This window comes from Caretta caretta, chromosome 3 (assembly GCF_965140235.1).
Source record: "Caretta caretta isolate rCarCar2 chromosome 3, rCarCar1.hap1, whole genome shotgun sequence".
Taxonomy (NCBI): Eukaryota; Metazoa; Chordata; order Testudines; family Cheloniidae; genus Caretta; species Caretta caretta.
The window spans coordinates 36,228,900-36,253,267 of NC_134208.1; the positions used below are offsets into that span (position 1 = coordinate 36,228,900).

Below are 24,368 nucleotides of genomic sequence, written 5' to 3' on the forward strand. Positions count from 1 at the left end.
CTCCATTAGTAGATCCTCCCCTAAGGGATGTCTCTGTCCGAACCACATGCTCTTCCTCACCTGTCGGCTTTCCCCCAGCCCTTAGTTTAAAAACTGCTCTACGACCTTTTTAATTTTATGTGCCAACAATCTGGTTCCATTTTGGTTTACGTGGAGTCCATCCTTCCTGTATAGGCTCCCCCTTTCCCAAAAGTTTCCCCAGTTCCTAATAAATCTAAAACCCTCTTCCCTACACTATCATCTCATCCACGCATTGAGACCCTGCAGTTCTGCCTTTCTAACTGGCCCTGCACATGGAACTGGAAGCATTTCAGAGAACGTTACCATGGAGGTCCTGGACTTCAATCTCTTATTTGGCCTCCAGGATTTTTCTCCTATCCTTCCTATGTCAATGGTACCTACATGTACCACAACCACCGGTTCCTCCCCAGCACTACACGTAAGTCTATCTAGATGTCTCGAGAGATCCACAACCTTTGCACCAGGCAGGCAAGTCACGATGCGGTTCTCCCGGTCATCGCAAACTCAGCTATGTTTCTAATGATCGAATCATCCATTACTAATACCTGTCTCTTCCTAATAACTGGAGTTCCCTCCCCCGGAGAGGTACCCTCAGTGCAAGAGGATACCACAACATCATCTGGAAGGAGGGTCCCAACTATGGAATCGTTTCCCTCTGCTTCAGTTGGATGTTCTCTTTCCCTGAGACTTTCAATCTCCTCAACAGCACAGAAGCTGTCATACCAAGAGTGGGACCGTTCTACTGTGTCCCGAAGTCTCATCTATGTACCTCTCTGTCTTCCTTAGCTCCTCCAGCTCAGCCACCCTGGTCTCCAAAGCCCGTACACGGTCTCTGAGTGCCAGGAGCTCCTTGCACTGAATGCACACATAGGCCACTTGCCCATAGGGTAGGTAATCATACATGCTGCATTGGGTGCAATAAACTGGGTAGCCCCCACTCTGTTGCTGGACTTCTGCCTTCATTCTCTTTTTATTCCTGAAGCTCGTTCCTTTGTTGTTGTTTTGTTTTTATCGGGGGGTGTTTTTTGGCTTAAGTTTAAAGACGTTTAAGAAATGTTAAGTGTATCTAGCCCTCTCTCACGCTCCCCCTGTAAACTCCTTTGCAAAACTGCCCTATTAGTCGCTTCTGTTTGCTAGCTCTTCTGGTCACTAGGAGCAGGCTTTTTGAAGCCCTGGTCTTCCAGAGTAGCCTTCAAACCTTCCAAGCCTTCCTGAGTAGCCCTGGTCTTCCTGAGTAACCATATCCATGTTAAATAAAAATGTAATATGGATATGGGTTAAGCCTTTTTATTTTCATCTTTGGATGCAAATCCTTAACCCTATGTTTATGGGTTATTTTTGTAACAGAAATTAATATCCCTTAAATTCTAGCTATAGATTGCTTACATTATTTATAAAGCACTGTTATCAATCAATGTCACCTGAAATTAACACTTTCAAATACTATTAGGTGCACAGCCTATAAAAAAAGAGAAGGTGCAATAATTACTGTCTGTTTGGTAAAAATTCATAAAATTTGTTCTTTGAGGCAGTCTACAGGTAATGGAGAACATAGTGATACAGACAAGAAAAGCCATGACAACCTGCAAGTGTGATGTGTATCTCAAAGGTAAGTGCAGGAATCTAAAATTTGAGACAATTAATTTCAGGCACGTCTTGTTCTTCATGAGCGTCATGACTGTACATTATCTTTTCCGATAAAATTGCAAATGAAATCTTTAACTACTTATTTATTTAGGAAGTTTTAATAGGTTTACAAATCCTTACCATGTAAATATTGGATATAAAACAATAATGATTACAATAGTGAACCTTTGTTTAGAGAAACACATATATAAACTGTATGGTATTAAGAGTTGGAGAAATTGTGGCAAGAGAGATTTCAAGGATATGTCCAGTGATTAGAAAGTATTGGAGTGCAATCTTTTTTTATTTTTTTTGTGCTTCAAAATTTTCCTTATGAAAGAAACAAAGATACTGCCAATTAATAACCTAAGTCCTGACAATATGTTAAAAGGGTAGTGTTAAGAGTTATATACTTACCACCACTACCTTCCGTCGTCTTTGTGGTTTTTTTATGCTTATATGAATATAACTGCAGAAGGGGGAGAAAAAGGAAAATTAGACAAAATATATTCATCTGTTTCAATAGAGTAGTAATTTCATAAAACATTTAACCGAGTTGTGACACCCTTAATTAGTGACAAAATATTGCAGGTTTTAGTCAGTTTTGGTATATTTTATAAATTGGGAGGATGGGCTTGTGGTTTAGGCACTGGACTGGGATTCAGTATATTTAAATTTATTCCATGGCTCTCCAACAGACTTGTTGGCAAGTCATTTAACCTCTGGACCTTCGCTCCCCATCTGTAAAGAGGAAATAATACTCCCGTCTTTTCAGACTTTGTCTGTCTTGTCCATTTATTTTAGATTGTAAATTCTAAGGGGCAGGAACTGTGTGTGTATACAGTGCACAGCACAATGGAGCTTCAATCTCATTTGGGGTCTCTGGATGCTTTTTATTTTTTAAGATGCTGATATTGTAAGTTCAAAAGAACACTGCTGAGTTATTGAGTATCCTGCAAAGATCCTCTCCATGATCTTGAGTCGGAGTTGAGAATGCACAACACCTCTCCAGAAGATTCTTCAGCAGCTTGTATGATTGGGTCCTAAATTTGAACTACTCTATTTTAAAACTGTTATAAAATCCCATATGGATTCCAAATATGATGTTCTTTATTTGTTTTGTGGTATTTTGTTTTGATTTGTTTTGTGTTATTACGTCATCTTCTCCAATGCCAAGTTTTGTTCAAAAAGCAGCTGTTATTTGGAATAAACAAAAATGTTTATGGGCCCACTAATGGCACTATAACAGCAGTTATCTTACACTCTTGCCAGAAGTGTGTCAACATCAGATCTTTGGACTTGATAAGAAACTATATAAATTGATTTCCGTTAAAAACTACTATGTGAATTTCAGTTTCACATTCAAAATGCAGGGAAAAAATAATCAGTAGTGCTCAGTTATGTCCCTTTCAGTTACTTGCTGTTGGAACAACAAACAATAATGCAATTTTGTTCATGCACAAACACCCAGGCAAATATGGGTATTCATACAAACTGCACCTATTCTCTGTGAGTTTCTGCAAACAAAAACATGCTCACAGATGTTTTTTTAAAAAGCACAATCAAGGCCATAAACACATCTGATCAAACAGTAATTCAGAATTCAAATAAATGTTCTTGAGCACTTCTTCTACAGCATTTAACCAGCCCAAATCTACTCAGGAATAATTTCCAGTTTCCCCAACCAGCAGCAGCAACCACAGCTGGTGCATGAAATTTGTGCTGCCTACAGTTTTTCAGTGAAGCTGACTGGAATCTTGTTAATTTCACTCTGTTCTTCCTTTGCAAAACTAGGAGACACAGCAGAGGCAGTGGAGTTGTTTGAACATCTGGAATCACAACTCCATCATTTCCATTCAAGCTCAATATAGAGCATAACATTTTAGAAGCTATAGTATCTGCAAGACGGCCCTTCCTATTGTAATTTACCAGCTGCTGTCAGTACCACTGCCCTCATTGGGGTAGACTCCAAACTTTGTCCTTATACTAATAGTGGAGATTCTCTTTAAACCAAATTGATCTTTAACCCATTAACTCATGTTAAACCTACAAATTGCCTTGTCTTCACTAGGATTTTACCACTTATTAAAAAACACACCTTTGTTCCTGGTGAAGAGAAGGCCTAAGTGTTGGTACCACCTGCTTTGAAACTGTCTTCGCTAGAAGGGACACTTTACAGGTGGGTAAAGAAATGGGTAATTATATGAATTAATCATAACAAGTTCACATTTTAAAAAGGCAAATTACTTTTCACTATTTATACTTTGTTTGCTTTTTGCATTTTTATCAGCTTGGACAAGTAAAACTCAGTGTTGCCAGTTTCACATTTATTCATAGATACTAAGGTCAGAAGGGACCATTATGATCATCTAGTCTGACCTCCTGCACAACGCAGGCCACAGAATTTCACCCACCCACCCTTGCGAAAAACCTCTCACCTATGTCTGAGCTATTGAAGTCCTCAAATCGTGGTTTAAAGACTTCAAGGAGCAGAGAATCCTCCAGCAAGTGACCCGTGCCCCATGCTACAGAGGAAGGCGAAAAACCTCCAGGGCGTCTTCCAATCTGCCCTGGAGGAAAATTCCTTTCTGACCCCAAATATGGCGATCAGCTAAACCCTGAGCATATGGGCAAGATTCACCAGCCAGATACCACAGTCAGTTTCAGGTTCTCAGTGCAGCCACATTTTTATTGCAAACCCTGCAGAGAAATGTAGAGTTGTTTAAAGCCAACTATTTCCATTAGCTATTTTTTTCCCCATTTTAACTTTTGGAAACACTTCTGTTGGCTTTGGTTTGTCAATGTATTCCAGTGGGTATGGAGGGCAGTGGTGTCGGACTCAGAAAAACAGTATTCCATTCCTCTCTTGGCCACAGATTTACTGTGTAATCGTAGGTAACTCACATCTTTGTGCAATGTTTCAGGCCCTTTCGCCCTTTGTTAGTTTTCTCTAATTAGTTTTGTCAGCTCTTTGGGGCAGGGACTGTCTCCTATTATGCATTTATATAGCACCTAACGCAATGGACCCCCGATCTCTATTAGGGTTTCTCGGAACTATGGTAATAATAAAAGATTTGTACAAAATTTAAATGTTGAGCCAGTTTTTCATACTTACTCCAGTTTTTTAAACTTTTCCCGCCCGGCAGCCACGTATTTGCCGCCCTGCTTTAGGTCGGACAGGTTGCGGAGGCGGTGCCCTTCCTGGGGGGTGTACAGGGTCCTCACCCCAAAGGGCACCTCCACCCCTTCGTTCAGCAGGGCGATCAGCGCCTCGAAAGTCTTCACGTAGCGATGGTGGATCACGAACTTCCTGCCCGAAAAGAAGGGGTCCCCGTTGCGGTACACCAGCACCGTGCTGGCCGGGGTCACCCCCGTCAGGCTGTAGCTGGCCCGGGGGCGTGGCGATGGCACCATGGCCCCGGGGAAGGTGGGCTGGGAGGGGCAGGTGAGGCTAACACACACCATAACCCCCCCGCCCCCAGCCAGGGCACGGGTGGGGGGCTATTCACAGCCGCTGTCCGGCCTCCTGAGCTGTACCAGGCACCAGCTGGGGCTGCTCCCCAGGCCTCCTAATTCATAGCGTCCCCAGGCGGCCCGGCCCGGCCCCCACCCCCGGATCGCAGCAGCTGTCCCGAGCCGGCCCCTCTCCCCTCCCGGCACTGGGCTGACGTGGCCCGCGGGGATTGTGATCCCCATCCCCGCAGGCAGGGGGCAAGCCGGGCCCCGGGGCACTGACTGGTCTCCCCGGCAACCTGCCGAGCGGGGGCCCGCCACCAGGACAGCGCGGCCGGGGGGTCTGGACGAAAAACCCGTCCTGGTCTCGCCCAGTCTCTCCTTCCTCCGCGGCCACCGCACCTCCTCTGCGGGCACTCAGATCCCTCCGCGCGGAGTCTGCCCCGCGCCGGGTCCCCTTCCGTCCTCCTCCACTTCACCGCCTTCTCCCACCCCATCAGATCCCCTTCCTTCCTCCCTCCCCCAGTCACCTCTCCCCGGCCCCCATCAGATCCCCCTCCTTCCTGCCCCCTTAAGCCCCTTCTCCTACCCCATCAGATCCCCTTCCTTCCTCCCCCAGTCACCTCTCCCCGGCACCCATCAGATCCCCTTCCTTCCTTCCCCTTTAACCCCCTTCTCCCACCCCACTCAGATCCCCTTCCTTCCTCCCCCAGTCACCTCTCCCCGGCCCCCATCAGATCCCCTTCCTTCCTCCCTCCCCCAGTCACCTCTCCCCAGCCCCCATCAGATCCCCTTCCTTCCTCCCTTCCCCAGTCACCTCTCCCCGGCCCCCATCAGATCCCCTTCCTTCCTCCCTCCCCCAGTCACTTCTCCCTGGCCCCCATCAGATCCCCTTCCTTCCTGCCCCCTTAACTCCCTTCTCCTACCCCACTCAAATCCCCTTCCTCCCTCCCCCAGTCACCTCTCCCCAGCCCCCATCAGATCCCCCTCCTTCCTGCCCCCTTAACCCCCTTCTCCTACCCCACTCAAATCCCCTTCCTCCCTCCCCCAGTCACCTCTCCCCAGCCCCCATCAGATCCCCTTTCTTCCTCCCTTCCCCAGTCACCTCTCCCCAGCCCCCATCAGATCCCCTTCCTTCCTCCCTCCCCCAGTCACTTCTCCCCAGCCCCCATCAGATCCCCTTCCTTCCTACCCCCTTAACCCCTTTCTCCCACCCCACCCAGATCCCCTTCCTTCCTCCCCCAGTCACCATCAGATCCCCTTCTTTCCTCCCCACCTGCCATCACTCCACCCCCTTCTCCCACCCCACTCAGATCCCATTCCTCCCTCCCCAGCCCCAGTCACTTCACCCCATCTCCCACCCACCATCGGATCCCCTTCCTTCCTCCCCACCCGCCATCACTCCACCCCTTTCTCCCACTCCCATCAGATCCCCTTCCTTCCTCTTGACCTGCAACCACTTCACCCCCTTTGCAGAAATCCCCTCAGTCTCTCCTCCTTTCTCCCTAGCACAAAATTTCCTCAAACTCTCTTCCTTCCCTTCCTGCTACTTACTATTCTCCCATCATGTCACCTTAAATTCAGGTCTGTCATTGCTCCCTCCTGCTACGTTGTAGCCCTTCCAAAATCCCAGAGAACTCCCTTTCGCACAAACAAGCTAGTAGAATTTTTGTCAGAGAAAACACCCCTAGTTAAAGAGGAAAAACCGGTAGAAGACTCATTTTAAAGTCATTGGTTCCACATTAGAGTAAGGTGGCACAGGACTGCTTGACAACATTCTGGCAGCTGTCCCCAGGGAGGGAAAAAAGCAATTTTAAAAAAATAGTGCAATCACTTCTGTGGTTCTCCAACTGCAAAAGCTTGATTGCTATTGCTTTAAATAGATCATTTCAGTTTGTGAGTGATTATTTGTTACCAGTTTTAGAATTATTTTCAGGCTCCTTAGGGACTTTGTCATGCTTCTCTTGTGTGAGATTTATTGGTGGGAAATTCTCATGCTGTGACACGGTGAAGGAGTGAACTTTCAGAATATTTGTAGACAGAAATTTGAAATATGGTGTTGAAAAAAATCTCATAATTATGGGGCAGATTTTAAAAACTTCAAAATGTATTGAGTGTTAGAGAGTCTCTCCTTCCAAATGAGATTATACTTACACATTGTAAAGAGAGTGGTCACTTTGGATGGGCTATTACCAGCAGGAGAGTGAGTTTGGAGGGGGGGAGCGGAGGGTGAGAAAACCTGGATTTTTGCTGGAAATGGCCCAACTTGATTATCATACACATTGTAAGGAGAGGTTTCAGAATAACAGCCGTGTTAGTCTGTATTCGCAAAAAGAAAAGGAGTACTTGTGGCACCTTAGAGACTAACCAATTTATTTGAGCATAAGCTTTTGTGAGCTATAGCTCACTTCATCGGATGCGCATCCAATGAAGTGAGCTGTAGCTCGCGAAAGCTTATGCTCAAATAAATTGGTTAGTGTCTAAGGTGGCACAAGTACTCCTTTTCTTATTGTAAGGAGAGTGATCACTTTAAATAAGCTTAGAGACTAACCAATTTATTTGAGCATGAGCTTTCGTGAGCTACAGCTCACTTCATCAGATGTATACCGTGGAAACGTATTCCACGATATACATCTGATGAAGTGAGCTGTAGCTCACGAAAGCTCATGCTCAAATAAATTGGTTAGTCTCTAAGGTGCCACAAGTCCTCCTTTTCTTTTTGCGAATACAGACTAACACGGCTGTTCCTCTGAAACCTTTAAATAAGCTATTACCAGCAGGAGAGTGGGGTGGGAGGAGGTATTGTTTCATGGTCTCTGTGTATATAATGTCTTCTGCAGTTTCCACTGAATGCATCCGATGAAGTGAGCTGTAGCTCACGAAAGCTTATGCTCAAATAAATTGGTTAGTCTCTAAGGTGCCACAAGTACTCCTTTACTTTTAACTAAAGGATAGAATACAAAGTAAGCTATAAAGGTTAATAAACAAAATGGAGAAAAGCTTCTTTCTTAGAACAAGAGATGACACATATTAGATGACTCATGAGAGGAAGGATGGTCCAGTGGGGAGGATGCTGGCCTGGCACTTGTGGGTCCAATCCCCTGTTCTGCAACAGGTTTCTTATGTGACGTTTAGCAAGGTATTTAATCTCTCTGTGCCTCCATTCTCCATCTGCAAAATGGGGATAGCTGCATTTCCCTATCCAGCAGGGTGTTATGAGGAGAAATACATTAAAGATAGGGATTACAAATACCTTGGATAGATTGTAGTATTACAGAATAAGCACTTTTCACTGACACTTCATAAGAGTGATAAACAACATAATACTAATGATGTCAGGAATATTAATTAGGTGTAAATCAAAAGCATAGATTACAAACAGTATATGTTATGCCACAACATATTTTGAATGCTCTCAAATACAGTGCATTAAACAAGTAAAGTCAGATACAATTCTGTAATACCCAGTTTTGACCCTATATAAAATATACATTTATGTCAAATTTCACAGTGACAGACTACTTACATATAAAGAAAAAGCAGTCCCCATTTCATGGGCAATTCAGCTTTAACTACAGAATCACTGCCAGTGCCTCCATAATTGTTACAGACAATGCTATTTTACATTCAATTATTATGCAAAATTCCAGAAAATTGTTTGCCATATCTGCCTTCATATATATATCATGCAGCATTTTAATTACTACAATATAAGCTTGAGTACAAACAATTAAAAACCCACCCACACTCACCCCCCATAAAGATGCCTGCCCATGGCCCTAACTACTCTCCATCTCCATCACACCACTTCCCCCCAGAAGCCATCGTGCAAATGAGAGGTGCATGGGGAACAAGGCTGGTGTGTGCCCAGAGTAAGGAAAGCAAAGCAGAAGGTGGGGCCACCTTTTCCTGTCTGCAGTATATCATGATCATGTGTCATCACACAAAAAGCCTCACCATGCCTTGTGGAGTCAGCCCCAGGCTGAGCACTTTTTTCTCTCCTCATTCAGCATAATCTAGGCCCAGGGTCACAAAACTGCGTGCTTAGAGCTATGCTTCTGAAGACATATTTAGGCACTGACCTGATTTTTTTTTTTAAGTGCTGAGCACCCAATAGCTCCCACTAATGTCAAAGAGAACTCCGGGATGCTCAGTATTTTTGAAAATCAGGTCACTAATTTAGATCGCTAAATAGGGGTTTAGAAGCATAACTTTAAGCACTCTTTAAGCATAACTTTCAAGCATAGGCTCGTAGAGAAACAGACAATATTTGGGTGTTAGATTACAGCAAAAAAAGTGCAAGGCAAAGGAGGGTTAAATCATTCTGTGTGTTTTCATAAAGAAATATATGTTTCCAAATTCCACCAATATATTGACACACTTGAAGCTGACAGAGAGACACAACCTGTCTTTCTTCTTAGGGTTTGGAATCTTGGCAAAATAATCCATGAGCGCACTTTGTACTATCAGAAGGATAGGCTGTAGAGATGCTTATGAATACATAATTTATATAATGAATAATTATGAAATGGCTGTATATGAGAACTGTAGACATGAGTGAAAGCTGTAGAACATACGTAGATCTTTTTGATTGGCTTATAATTAAGACAGACATAACAATAAAGCATAGCCTGTCTCTGATTTATTTGTATTTAAAAATGCCATTTCTTTTCACCACTAAGACACTACAGGCAGTACATTTTAGGGTAATTAGTGGATTTACAAAGTGGTTAAAATAATTTGGCCTTCAATTTTGATTCTCACAAAGATGTGCACTGTGCACTGTGTTATCATTGATGTATTTTTTGGAGAAAATCAATTTCAGCAAAAATATATTACTTTCCTTATATTCCTAGGAGTAGAGAAGTCATTGTATTATTGTACAGCCATGAGACATACAGAATTGTTATGTTTGAATTATTGCTGGGAAAAAGTCATGCTTAGTTTAATGAATGTGTACCATTCAACAAATATATTCAAGTTTATATAATACGGAAAAAAGTGAACATCCATTCTATAACCCTTAAAGCCTTTTTTAGAAAATCCTCTTTGTTCATTTGCTTGTATAAAATAGAGCCCGTGGGAAACCCCAGAGACGCATCCTACTTACACCTCCATCAGGAACAATAATGAGTCTCACATGAGTGATTACATCCTGCATTTCCAGGGCAGTACCGTCAAAGAAATGCCTCTTGTTAGGCTTAAGCTAAAACAAAAATGTAAGGTAAAACTGGCATACTTAAATACTGCCTTTTAACAGAATAACTGTTACATATAGACAGAAGGGTGCATATGTCCACTAACACTTTAGTTACAGATAGAATAGATGAAATTCAGATACACAGAGAAGAAACTACAAAATTCAAGAATCTAAAATAAATCTCATTATTATTTGATATACTGTATAATGCTTCTCCATCCCCCAAGGGGAAAAAAAATCATGAAAACAAGGTGTGTGTCCACTTTTGCTTACTATACTGTGTAGTTTTGTCCTTGTAGTGTTTGTAAATTGATCTACTCATATAAACACCTACAAAACACTTTTTTAAAAAAGCATTATTTCAATACAACCAATAGGCTATAAGCTAACAGTCCACAGTATTCATGTGATCTAGAAATAAAAGCCTTACCTTTGTAACAGAAAGCAAAGGGTTCCATTTTGGATCCTGTTTAAGGTTCCATTTCTGTGTTATGCAATCTTTTTCCTTCTTGTGTGTTCAGAACACAGGCCTCAAGTTTGCAGGTATCTGGAAAGTTACCTGACAGCAAACAGTAACATGTTTTTGTATATTTTTGTTGCATTATAATTATTTTCTTAAGATAAATTTAGGCTTTCAGAGCTGAAACACAGAGTAATGAATTTCACAAAACACAGAATTGATTCTTTATGTTTATACTGCAATTATGACTAGAAGAAATAAATAGAGCTGCACAAATAATTAAAAAGCTATTTACAAATATTTTAATATAAAAAAATCACAACACTTCTATTTATTCATGAATATTAGTGAATTATGCACCCACCTCTATCACCAGGACCAATAACATCCACATAATTTATTCCATAAATTCCACATTTGTCATACTATATTTGTTCAATAAAATACATTTTTTCTACAAATATTTAAAACCTACTGCTTGGATGAATATGGTTTGACTCTTTGTAAGAACTGATATAAAGTGCTCAGATTCTCCAATCCATTCGATCGTGACTTCAATGAAACCAAGGTTTTAATGGCAAAATACTCATGGACTTCAATGGAGTCAGGATTTCACTCAGTGACTGCCCTCAAAGATTCCCCCAGCATTGAGGAATCCTCCCCTGATTAGGGCAGCTATAGTGGCTTCTATGCTACCCAGTCCTGGTGCCGTTATGCCCAGCAGAAGGAAGATACAACCTAGGTGCCCCTGAGCTTAGCTGATCATCAACTGCTGAAACAGTTTAACTCCACCTTTGCCCAGTAACCAATGGTCCTGCACAATATATCTATGGTACAACATATGGTTTTGGTATGATCAGTAAAATACAGGGGCCAAACAAGCAGCATTTGTTTTACCTTTAAAGTGATAAGTGTCTATTTCAATGTGAGTTATTACACAAGGATGTGCCAGCCGGAAAACTGCCCATTCATTCCCTGGTATGAGGAGGATACCTTTGTCATCAGCCTGAAAATAAGAGGGAAAAGCCTTTTACATGGTTCAGTGAATTACAAAAAATCAAAAAGGTAAAGGCAAGACGGTACATTTTTGCATTTACTAGCTGAACTTGATTTCTTAAAGGAAAAAAGTATAAGGTACGTTTTACTTTCAAACTATTGAATTAATCTGATTGAACACAGGATCCCCCACCTCCCTTCTAACAATGAGAAATTTTTCTGCAAAGAATTATATTAAATAATATATAAGCTACCTTCACGGAATGGTTTAGAGCTCTATTAATAGGACTGAGTAAGATATGGAATCTGCAGGTCAATACAAATATAATGCATTTAAAGAGAGAATTCACAAGCAATTCAGTATGTTTTCTTATGGATAGCTGTAGGATGACAAGTAGTTTCTCTTCAAGAAGAAATCCCATTTTTAGAGTCTGAAAGCCAAAATCATCCTAATCTTAAGGTTCCATTAAACAAAAGTGAACTAAAGGAGTAAATAAAGTGATCCCTTTCCCGTTGCAAGTGCCGGCATTTCAATCATTCCACATATCACATCACATGTAATTCTTACAATAAGCATTCAACCTGTTTTCCATTATTTAGGGCTTCTTTTGAGGCCAGTGGCAAAACTCCTATTGACTGCAATGAATGCAGGATTAGGCCATTAATAATTTGCTCCCTTTAAACCTGCTTGCACATTTCTCAATAAATATTGCATCCTTTAACTTTATTATTATATCCATTTGTCTCTCTGTTAAGAACCTGGATTCCCAAAGATGATAATCATCTCTCCTTTAAGTATAGTTCATTTCATTATCAAGAAAGGTTAAGAATCCAGATAGAGATGGTGAGAAAAAGACAGACCATAGGGGGCCTAATAGTTTTGAACTAGACCTAGAGAATATATTGCAATGTCTACAATATGAGTTGCTGCTACTTCCTGGGAACACAACACACACTAAGAAAAATTTATTTTAAATCTTCACAAGTTTCACTAACACACACACACACACACACACCCCTCTTGGGGATTTAAAATGAAAATCTTTATGAAAAAAATAATTGTAAACAGATCCAAAATAAGAACTGTAACTCACATATTCCTTACTTTTAAAACTGGTGGCCTGTCCGGTCTTCTTGCTGTTTCCCAACCATCTTCTATGGATGTTGCTCTTCCTATCCCTACAAAAATAGGAAACTGTGAACTGGCTCCCCCTTCAGCTCCTGGAAACCCTGGCTGATTAATCCTTTTTGTGAATTAAGCAGCACATACAGTCCAGCAGAGTACCTCCACCAAGTGTCTTTATTGATGTTTATATCCCAAGTGCATCACAACATAGCAGCCGTCATGTGTAGCCCCGCTCCTTTCTTTTCCTGTCGTTTTATGGTGCAGCAGACTCAGCATGTGAGACTATGAGCGTCACCTACCTCAGTTTTCACATAAGCAAAAAAATCAATGTCCTGTATCCTTAAAAAAGTGAAGTGATGCTTTTTTTAAATGCTACTCCACTTTCCCAGTACTCTCACCAGTCCTTTTGGACTATCTTCTCTCATCCCGAGGCATCTTGGATTCTTTATGACTAACTTTCTCTCGATGTAATTGTCCTTGCATTGCCACAGCAGATGCTCAACTCTTTCTTGACTTTGCATGCATCACACAACCCATCTTTGTGCTTGTTTAGCAAATTTAAGTTACCATTCAGATCACAGTGACCTGTTAGCACACTAAATATAGTTAATTTACTTCTTCTATCATAGTTATTAAGTACACTACTATCCTCAAGTTTAGCACACATTTCATAGAACCTTCTTCCTTTTTTCTCTTTGGCCCATAGTTCTTACCATTGCTTCTTAAGTTCTCTCTTAACCAAACTTCTGATGTCCTGTTTATGCAAAGGTATCTGTATATCAACCTCCCCATTTTAAGGCATTTGTCACTGCTTTATCTGCCATTTCATTGCCCAGTACCCCAACATGCACTGGAATCCACACTATTACAATGTGTATACCCATTTGTACTACCTCTGTAGTACAGAACAATAGTTCATTGATTAAGTCATTCCTGTTTTATGTGGCTTCTTTTCTAATCACCACTATACCTGATAAAGAGTCAGATAGGATAGAACAGTCATAGCTAGGCATACATCTCTTATCCAGGTGAATCTATTTGTGTCCCATGGAACAGATATGGTGAATGCTGCTATAGCCACAATATGCCTATGATTGGACCACCCTTTTTGGTGCAGGAGAATCATATGGTGTAGTGGGATCACATCGTATTGGAAACCTGGGATAACCAGCAGTGGCTTCAGAACTTCTAAATTAGGAAACAGACCTTCATGGAGATGTGCGATGAGCTTGCACCAAACCTCCCACACCAGAACACTTGATTCAGGCCAGTCAGCCTCACCTCAATCCCTGGAAAAATCATGGAGCAGGTCCTCAAAGAATCAATCCTGAAGCACTTGCATGAGAGGAAAGTGATCAGGAACAGCCAGCATGGATTCACCAAGGGAAGGTCATGCCTGACTAATCTAATCGCCTTTTATGATGAGATAACTGGTTCTGTGGATGAAGGGAAAGCAGTGGATGTATTGTTTCTTGACTTTAGCAAAGCTTTTGACACGGTCTCCCACAGTATTCTTGTCAGCAAGTTAAGGAAGTATGGGCTGGATGAATGCACTATAAGGTGGGTAGAAAGCTGGCTAGATTGTCGGGCTCAACGGGTAGTGATCAATGGCTCCATGTCTAGTTGGCAGCCGGTATCAAGTGGAGTGCCCCAAGGGTCGGTCCTGGGGCCGGTTTTGTTCAATATCTTCATAAATGATCTGGAGGATGGTGTGGATTGCACTCTCAGCAAATTTGCGGATGATACTAAACTGGGAGGAGTGGTAGATACGCTGGAGGGGAGGGATAGGATACAGAAGGACCTAGACAAATTGGAGGATTGGGCCAAAAGAAATCTGATGAGGTTCAATAAGGATAAGTGCAGGGTCCTGCACTTAGGACGGAAGAACCCAATGCACAGCTACAGACTAGGGACCGAATGGCTAGGCAGCAGTTCTGCGGAAAAGGACCTAGGGGTGATAGTGGACGAGAAGCTGGATATGAGTCAGCAGTGTGCCCTTGTTGCCAAGAAGGCCAATGGCATTTTGGGATGTATAAGTAGGGGCATAGCGAGCAGATCGAGGGACGTGATCGTTCCCCTCTATTCGACATTGGTGAGGCCTCATCTGGAGTACTGTGTCCAGTTTTGGGCCCCACACTTCAAGAAGAATGTGGATAAATTGGAGAGAGTCCAGCGAAGGGCAACAAAAATGATTAGGGGTCTGGAACACATGAGTTATGAGGAGAGGCTGAGGGAGCTGGGATTGTTTAGCCTGCAGAAGAGAAGAATGAGGGGGGATTTGATAGCTGCTTTCAACTACCTGAAAGGGGGTTCCAAAGAGGATGGCTCTAGACTGTTCTCAATGGTAGCAGATGACAGAACGAGGAGTAATGGTCTCAAGTTGCAGTGGGGGAGGTTTAGATTGGATATTAGGAAAAACTTTTTCACTAAGAGGGTGGTGAAACACTGGAATGCGTTACCTAGGGAGGTGGTAGAATCTCCTTCCTTAGAGGTTTTTAAGGTCAGGCTTGACAAAGCCCTGGCTGGGATGATTTAACTGGGATTTGGTCCTGCTTCGAGCAGGGGGTTGGACTAGATGACCTTCTGGGGTCCCTTCCAACCCTTATATTCTATGATTCTATGATAAGCCATACTAATGCAGAACCAAGGGACTATTGCCTTGTGGAAGCTAGCAACACCAGACAGCTACCTGACAGTTGCAAACCAATGAGGGGTTGTAAAGTCCACTGTTGGCATCATGGTTGTGCAGGTTTGCAAAGCAATTAACACTGTGCTAACAGTGTGCCCGTCAATTCAGCCATCATAATGACCACAAAATTGGATAGACTCATAGATCTCTGAATTCCAAATTCAGGGATACAAAAGGCCATTCCCACCCTACCTGTAGACTTCTGTAGAGTCATTGGTAGAGATTTGCCATATATAAACTCCTAAATCATAGTCATCATATTTAATGGTCCTGCTCTTCCCTTTGTTTTTTCATATAATTCCAAATCCACAGCTAGAGAGATAACTGTCCAGCTGTAGTTCAATTTCCCATGACTAAAGATTTTAATTTCTCCCAGATCTTCCTTTTCACCCAAGTCTTATACCTGTTGGATCATATTAAAGAAGTTCTGTATTAAAATCACAAATGAGTTTGATTCCCCAGAGTTTAAATTCCAGGGTATTACTAATTAAGAGGTCTCTTGGTTTTTGGTACTGTTTCTCTCCCTCTATGTGTGAAACTTGCAAGCTGCTAATTGTGTTAGTACATTCTAAGACAGAGTCTATTCTCAAAGCAATTCACAGAGAGAGAGAGACTCAAAGCAATACTCTAACAACAGAAACAGCACCCAGAGACTCCCCACCCTTTTGTTGTATTAACAATTGTGATTAAAATAGAGATAGAGGATGTATGTGGATGGATGCTTGGTGTGGATAATAACTGAATGATCAGGGAGGTGCCAGCCTAAGAATCCAGTGTCCATCGGCTGAAGAAGGCGTCAAGTGGAAATAACCAGAGGACCCCACCCGGAGGGCAGACTGGAATCCACCCAACAGCCTCAAGAATGGGAGAACCAAAGAACAAGATAACATCTTGGAGCCGTCAGGAATGTGCTATCTGCTGATTGATTCAGCAACAGCATGATGAAGCAATTCCCATAGACTGGCATAGGAAGAAATTCCTATAAAAATAGACTCTAAAAAGTGAGAACTTTGGGGTCTGATTCTGCAAACCAACTTCCAGGAGCATCAGATGAGCATCTGACAAGGCCCTGCTCCCTCCTCATGTCCAGGCCACCTGGCCAGTGGCTTGGCATGAGCAACTCTAAGGCTGGTAACTATGATAACAACCTTGCAGAACCTGTGTGTGTATGTTTGTATGAATGAATGTGTGAATAAATATGAGATTGAATGGAATGTTATAACTATAACTAACTGCTTACTATGATTCTTTCTGTATTCACAATAAATGTGGTATTTTGCCTTTTTCCCTTTAATAAGATCCTGCTGGTTTTTATTTTATTGGTACAACATACCCGCCTTTTGACTCTATTAGCATATGGGAGTTTTTGTGATGCCCAGTTACTTCTTGTTGACTTAATTCCCAACAATCCTCATATACTTGTTTTGTACTCTTATCTTCACTATTTACATTAACCTGAGCCCAAAAGGCAAAATCTAACAATTTTATCCTTAAATTTATAGGCATTTCTCCGGTTGCTATGTGAAGCACACAAAGGAGTCGTAATACTTGCACCACATACAATTCACAGAGCTTGGGCTTGGATCAGCTTTCTTTTCTTGTGTGTGCTGATTTAGAAGCTGAATTCTAAAGGCTTAGCATCCATAATATATAACTGGTCTTTTTAATGTCCTATATAGCAATAACAATGTGTTCTTATCTGCACCTCAATTATTCCCAGAAGATTCATCCTACCTTTACATTTAGTCTTGATATTATCTATATGACCTTTTCAAGTTAGTTTATCATCTAACATAACTCCTAAAAATGTAATATTTTGAACTACCTGTATTCTTTCTGTATAGAGATATAGCTTTCATTCTTTCCCAAACTTCCTTGTTGTGAAGTTCATTCCCTTTGCTTTAGCAAGTGAACTTAAATCCCCAAGTATCTCCACATTCTGAAATTCCCGAACGCCTCTTTCATTGTCTCCACTGCTATCTTAAGTCTTCTATGCTTGGCCCATATAACACCATCATCAGCAAATAGAGTAATACCTATTCCTGCCCATATATTCTCCGGGACATCATTAATCGTAATGTTAAATAGGGTTGGGCTGATAATGCTCCCCTGTGCGCTGCCGTTAGTAAGTTTATAAATATTTTAAAAAGCCACCACCACCCTGACTTGTATGGTTCTATCACTTAAGAAATCTCTTATCCATCAGAACATTCTTCTTTTTATTCCAGTTGCGGCTAGCGTATACAGCAAGCCTTCCCTCCATACCATGTAAGATGCTTTTTCAATGTCCAAAAAACTGTCAAACTCTCTGTTCCTCATGGTTTTTTGTATTTCTGTTTCTAATCTTACAGTATGATCAGCTGTGCATCTTACTTTCCTGAAACCATTTTGTACACAATTTATTTCTTTTTTTTCCCAAGTATGCTACAATTCTCTAATTTATCATTTTGCCCACACACGATGTGAGGGCAATAGGTCTATACGCATCAGGTACTGTGCGTAATTTACCATGTTTTGCTTGTTGCCAATAGTATTCCTTTTCCCCATGTATTATTATATAATTTCAGTAAAACTCTTAAACTCCCTTCTGATAGGTGCTTAAGCATTTCATTACATATACTATCTTTACCTGGGACTGTTTTTACTTTTGTCTATAGCTTTTTTGAGTTCCTATATGCCAGTGATTCTCAAACTTTTGTACTGGTGACCCCTTTCACACAGCACACCTCTGAGTGTGACCCTGCCCCCATATAAATTAAAAAAACACTTTTTTGTATATTTAACACCATTATAAATGCTAGAGGCAAAGCAAGGTTTGGGGTGGAGGCTGACATCTCATAACCCCCCACATAATAACCTCACAACCCCAGTTTGAGAACCCCTCTATATGCTGACATTTTCATTCAATATGTTATCTTTATATTCTACTCAGCCATGTAAGAATACATCCATCCATCTCTGCTCCGTATTCTTTGGATACAAATTCTTCTATTCCTTTTTCTTCTTCCTAATCTGAAGCAATTCCTCACCCATTATTTCTTCTCCCTCGTTTTCCAACATAACTTCCAGCCTTTCACTTTCAGTCTGTATTTCCAGCTCTGGTCAGCCACCAGCCCAAACTGCCCCTGAGTTCCAAGCCCAGCTCTCAGTCTGTCCCATGCTGTTCCTTAGCTCTGCCTTTTTTACTGCTTGCGTTCTACTCAGAGCTACCCAGCTGGTGAGCTAATTTCCTCATTAGCTCCTCAGGTTTTCTACAGGTGCAAGTGATCTCTTCTGCCCTTTCAAACCCAAACTAAGTCCCTCCTACTCTGAGGGCTTGGCTACACTATAGGTTATGTTGATATAACTTATGTAAGCTACACCAGCCTAAGCACTAATATGGACAGTTCTATGTCAGTGGGAGAGCTTCTCCCACGGAAATAGCTGCTCCCTTTATGGAGGTGGTTTTATTATGCCAATGGGAGAGCTCTCTCCTGTCAGCATATAGCCTCTTCACCAGACATGCTACAGCGATGCAGCTGCATCAGTGCAACTGCGCCGCTGGAGCGCGTCTAGTGTAGACTAGCCCTAACTAGAAGGTATTCTCTATAGGTAGAGAATAGAAGGTAACTAGAATATAGGTAACTATATATATATATATTCTAGTTACCTATATAGAATATAGGTAACTAGAAGGTATTCTCTATAAATCACCTGTGGTTTCTCTCTGCTTTCAATGTTTTTTCTGAATTCAGTGCTCATGAAAGATGCTAGAGTGTAGTTTTCAGGTATGTCACCTTGCTGTATATCCACTGAACATGTACAATGCAGGCAATGGATATGCTATTTTCATCACTTTGCCTCACCAGTATGCCACAACCATAACCAGGCACGCCCATTTCTAGGGGGGCCAGAATGGTTGTTACTATGTTCAATTCAGTCCTTTGCTTCTGTTGAGACTGCCAGTGGTGGTGGGTTTTGTGATGTGAACACTTCTCCACAGGGATATAGACTGAGAGCATCAAAAGAGAGGACAGATCAGATCCCCCAAGAATCACATGTAGAGGAGTGCTCCACCATGGAAGGAAGGCTCTGGCACCTCCAAAGCACCATTTCCTCTCCCTCCCTGACTTTCCAGACCTCTTCTCCACATGATCTGGGGTCTTTGTGAGAGAGAGGATGGAATTTGGGAAGGGGCAGACCAGTGGTGGAAACATTAAAGCCGCCGTCCTAGCCCGGAAGAATTTCCTTGAAAGAGTTAATACCACCCTAGACTAGTCACTATTTTGCATAACACGCCCTCCACCATTCCCAGAACACACTGGGGTCCCTGCGAGCCACTTGAAGCCAAAAGGGAGTCCCTGGTAGCATGGCTCCAGTGGCAGCTCACTACCAGGGAGGTGAGGGGTATGGGGAAAGACCATGCCAGGGAGTTCAGAACCTCTATATCAGGGTTAGGCAACCTATAGCACATGTGCCAAAGGGAGCCCGCAAGCTGATTTTCAGTGGCACTCACACTGCCCGGGTCCTGGCCACCGGTCCAGAGGGCTCTGCATTTTAATTTAATTTTAAATGAAGCTTCTTAAACATTTTAAAAACCTTATCTACTTTACATACAACAATAGTTTAGTTATATATTAAAGACTTACAGAAAGAGACCTTCTAAAAACGTTAAAATGTATTACTGGCAAGCAAAACCTTAAATTAGAGTGAATAAAGGAAGACTTGGCATACCACTTCTTAAAGGTTGCCGACCCCTGCTCTATATGGATGTATCCTGCAGATTTCAGGACATCTGCCCTGTTTGGGGCAGCTTTTCTGTGGTGGAAGGAATAAAACCATACTATCTACATGCTACAGGGGATTCTCCATGAGGAAATCCTTGTGGTCTTCTTTTTAAAAAGTTCCTTCCCAAAGTTTTTGCCACAGGAGAAGATAATCTGAGCTCTGGCTACAGAATGAGCCCTCTAAATGTAACAATTTAAATTTACTACTGAGCAGTGGCCTAGAAGTGAAATCCTTGTTTACAGATGGCATTAGAAATCCTGGCCCATATGGAAGATTGCATCTATCATAAATTAAGTTAATAAAACAAATATATTTAATTGGTAAGTTCATATAACTATGTGGGTAGGGCCCAGACCTGCATCTCATGTGAGTTTTGTTTGAGAAAAGACTACAGGACTGAATCATAGTTCAGTAAATTCAACTTTAAACCAGTTATCGTAACTACTGTGACCAAAGAGGAAGTTTTTGTTAAACTACATAGGAGAATGATTAACATTGATTCTATGCTGTGAATACAGTTTACTTTTAGTATTTAAAACCAGAAATAGTAAATGCCTTTAACTTACCTAGAATATTTCTTGGGTGGCCTCATTGAGCACTGCTAAATCCAACACAAATACCCCCATTCTCCATTGCCACCAAGTCATCCAAGTCATTTGGGCCAGAAGCTGACCAGTCTTTCTGCACAACACCATACACTTTGAAATGTGCAATCCCACCATCTGTCAAAAAATAAAATTAAAGTGAATGATTTTTATCTTTAAGAATGAATAGAACCATGAGGGCCATGCTTATACATATTCAGATGCAGTGTACAGCACAGATGGCAAATGCAAGATATACTGTACTTTCCTTTTAATGTACAGACACTGGAATAAAAGGAAAGGGTTTGGATTTCAGTGTGGAAGCTGATCATGACACGTTTCCACACTGGGGTTCTTCAATTTATTATGTCATTAATAAACATCAAGGCCAGAAGGATATCCATGATACATGTCAGTGCACTAATAATCCCAGTGCAGTAGTATCTGAGAATACTGTCAAACCCTTTAAACCATTGTGTAGAGTTTATAAAATTTTATAAAATTCACACTGAGAATCAAAGAGCAAAACTGATAGAAGGATCAAACAAGCTTTATAACAACACAGTTCTGGATATATTTGTGCATTCTAGATATACTCGGTCCTGCCTCAGTGTGGTGGGAATGGATTAGATGATCTCTTGAGATTCCTTCCAGCCTGACATTTCTATGATTGCTCCAAAGTTTCTTCTAGGAGTATGCCTTCTCACGAGCATTTCAGAAATTTGTTAAAAAGCAAAATATTATTTTAAATTCCATTTGAACAGTTTATTACAAAAGAAGCTGCTGTTATACAGTGCATCCTTTATCCAGATGTATACTAATGCATTAGGAAATTTAAATCAGGCAACTGTCATGACTGTGGATTGGGTAGTCATGCCTACTGGTCGGAGCAGTGATGGTCAGAGGCCAGGAACAGCACCAAAGATCAGAGCTAGAGTCAGGAACCAGGAGTCCAAGATCAAGAGGGGCAGGCCCAACACTACAACTGGCAGTGGCAATAGAGTCCAATTCCTGGAACTTCTCCTGGGCTTAAACAGGGTGTCTGGACCAATCAGGGGCCACAAATGAACCTGTGTTTCTGAGATGGTACTTCTTGTGGTGTTTATCTCCACAGGAGCTACACAACCGTGTGCATGGCTGCCGGCAGTGGTGTATATATTTTTTAAATTGAACTCACCAAAAAACTAATTAAACTCACAAATTTGGAAATCCCAAGATATGCACATAACAGAAAGAGGCTTCTCTGGCTGACCTCTGGTCCCTCGTAATTGCCGCAGGAAGGCCCCATTCTGACTGGCAATGAGCTTTCTGCTCCAAGCCACCAACTTTTATGTGCAGAGCTACTTTTTCTGTCTCCCTGTTCTGTTCCATCCTCAGCCACTTTCTCTCCCCTGTTCACCCCATACTGCTTCCTGTGCATGCTTCACACACAAATACATAAGTGAGATCAGCATCAGGGGGAGGCAGGGAAATGAAGGAAAGAAGGCTGGGAGAAAACAGGTTGTTCCTACCAGAAACAACAGTGTTAGCCAGGACTGACATTGCTCAGGAGGCCTGGTCTGGCACCTCCTCCATCTCAGGTCCTCCTTCCTTCACAGTCTAGCGCTCTGGCCCTGGAAAACTGCCAGACCCCTGAAGGTATTAAACTGCTCGGGACAGGCTAGTTTCCTAAGGACTGAAGTCCATCTCACATAATTACAATCACCTTTGGATCACTAAATGCAATCCAATGGTCACAGAGAGGGTTATGTGCCTAAAATAGATTTCCACTATTTCCCTGTTAGCTGATGTGTTCATTTTGGAACTATTCACTATCAATTGTCTGAGGCAGGGTTGCCTGATCCTGTGACCCAAAGATAAAGAAACCTCAGCATATTTAAGGCAAAAAAGACCCAAGCCTAAAACATTAGCATTCATTGCACGAGGAGCCCAGCATTTGGGGGTACATTTCCTTGCTTTTCTGCTGATTTCTAGAATTGTCAGATCTTGCTGCATTCACTTTGAATTTCACAGGACATTTTCTGGTTCTGAACCCCAAAACACCAAGTGAACTTGACTTAGTAAACGTAAATGTAAACGACTGACTTAGAATCATGAACCCCATGTGTTGGAGGGTTCAGGAACACAGTCTAGTCCCCAGAGCACAAGGGGCGAACTCCAGATGCCTTTTGAACACCTGTGTAAAAGGAAGGGCTGCTAGAGAGAAAGAGGAAGGGAAGAAGAGAAGAGGATAATATTTGGAGGAAGTCAGGGCTCCCTACCTAGACTCTGAAGGTTAGGCTAATCTCTAGGCTGGGAAAAATTTGGTTTGTAACCCTTTTGCTTTTGTTAACTTGTTTGCTTTGTATTTATAAAGATTATGCCCTGCTAATAGACTTTACTGCCTATTGTCGTGTCTTGTTTCTGCTTGATCATCCCACTAGCCAACCAAAAGCAGCAAAAACCTAATCCTCATACCAAGCCTTATACCTAGCCCAGCACTTTCCTAGTTACTTTATTTCAAAGTACTTGCTCTCTTCCTGTTCCGATGGCAGCAGTACGTGAGATTGGATAGACACAGAACCAGCCAAGAAGTTGTTAAATACCATAGTTCATGTCTCTCTCTCTCTCTCTCTCTCTCTCTCTGTATATATATATATATATATATATATATATACATACACACACACACACACACACTACATAATATATATTACCTGGATATATAAAAATCAATTACCTGGATAGATATTGAGCCTTATGTGAGTCCATTCTCTCTTACAGCTGGCAGAAAAATAATTGTGGCTAGTATCAAGGTATCTTGGTTTCAACTCTTTCATAGGAACCAGAAGAGTCCATTCATCTGACTTCATCTGATAACAAATATTAATTAATTAGTTGTCTGGGTCAACGTGACGGATATTCTTCTTTAGTCCATATGTTTATTAATTAGAATTAATACATCCCAGTATGTTCTGATATATTTGAGCCCTTATTTCTCTACCCCATACTTGCTAGAATTCCTTTATTAATCACCTGTGTTTTACAGGTAGGGTTGGGATGGTATTTGCATTCTAAGCCCCAGTGTTCAGCAGCTTATACAGTTCCAAAATAAGTACCTTTGAGTTGAACTTTCAAAGAAATCCATCTGTCATCTAAGAAAGTTTGAAATAAACCATCCATTTTTGAGGACTGACCATTCAAATGAAAGTGGGGTGTTCTTTGATTAAATGTGTAGGGAAGTACTTTTTATTTTCCCAATTTTTTATTTACAAATAAATAAATACATGATGCTAATATAATGTCAAAACTGAGATTTTCATTGCAAAACAAAAATTAAATAAAGAGTTAAGGGGCTATATTCTGCTCTCAGTTACATTTGGTGTCAGTCTGAAGTAACTCTATTGGGGGTGACTTTTGATTTACACTAGTGTAAATCTAGTATATATTCCTAGAACAACCTTCAA

General features: G+C 41.6%; 2 protein-coding genes across 4 annotated transcripts in view; both read right to left on the reverse strand.

The window, feature by feature from the left end:
• Positions 1-5,510, reverse strand: part of DCDC2C (doublecortin domain containing 2C) — a 114,092-nt gene extending 108,582 nt beyond the window's left edge. For all 3 annotated transcript variants that reach the window (XM_075126427.1, XM_048845436.2, XM_048845435.2), the window contains exons 1-2: positions 4,763-5,510; positions 2,065-2,116 (exon numbers count right to left, since the gene is read on the reverse strand). In XM_075126427.1, coding sequence (XP_074982528.1) covers positions 2,065-2,116; positions 4,763-5,112 — 402 coding nt within the window. In that variant the 5' untranslated portion in view covers positions 5,113-5,510. The remainder of the gene's footprint in view (positions 1-2,064; positions 2,117-4,762) is intronic.
• Positions 5,511-10,126: 4,616 nt separating this feature from the next.
• ALLC (allantoicase) overlaps positions 10,127-24,368 on the reverse strand; it is a 47,789-nt gene continuing 33,547 nt past the window's right edge. The window contains 7 exon segments of the mRNA XM_075126181.1: positions 10,127-10,306; positions 10,731-10,805; positions 10,807-10,859; positions 11,658-11,766; positions 12,862-12,935; positions 20,905-21,060; positions 23,642-23,774. Coding sequence (XP_074982282.1) covers positions 10,154-10,306; positions 10,731-10,805; positions 10,807-10,859; positions 11,658-11,766; positions 12,862-12,935; positions 20,905-21,060; positions 23,642-23,774 — 753 coding nt within the window. The 3' untranslated portion in view covers positions 10,127-10,153.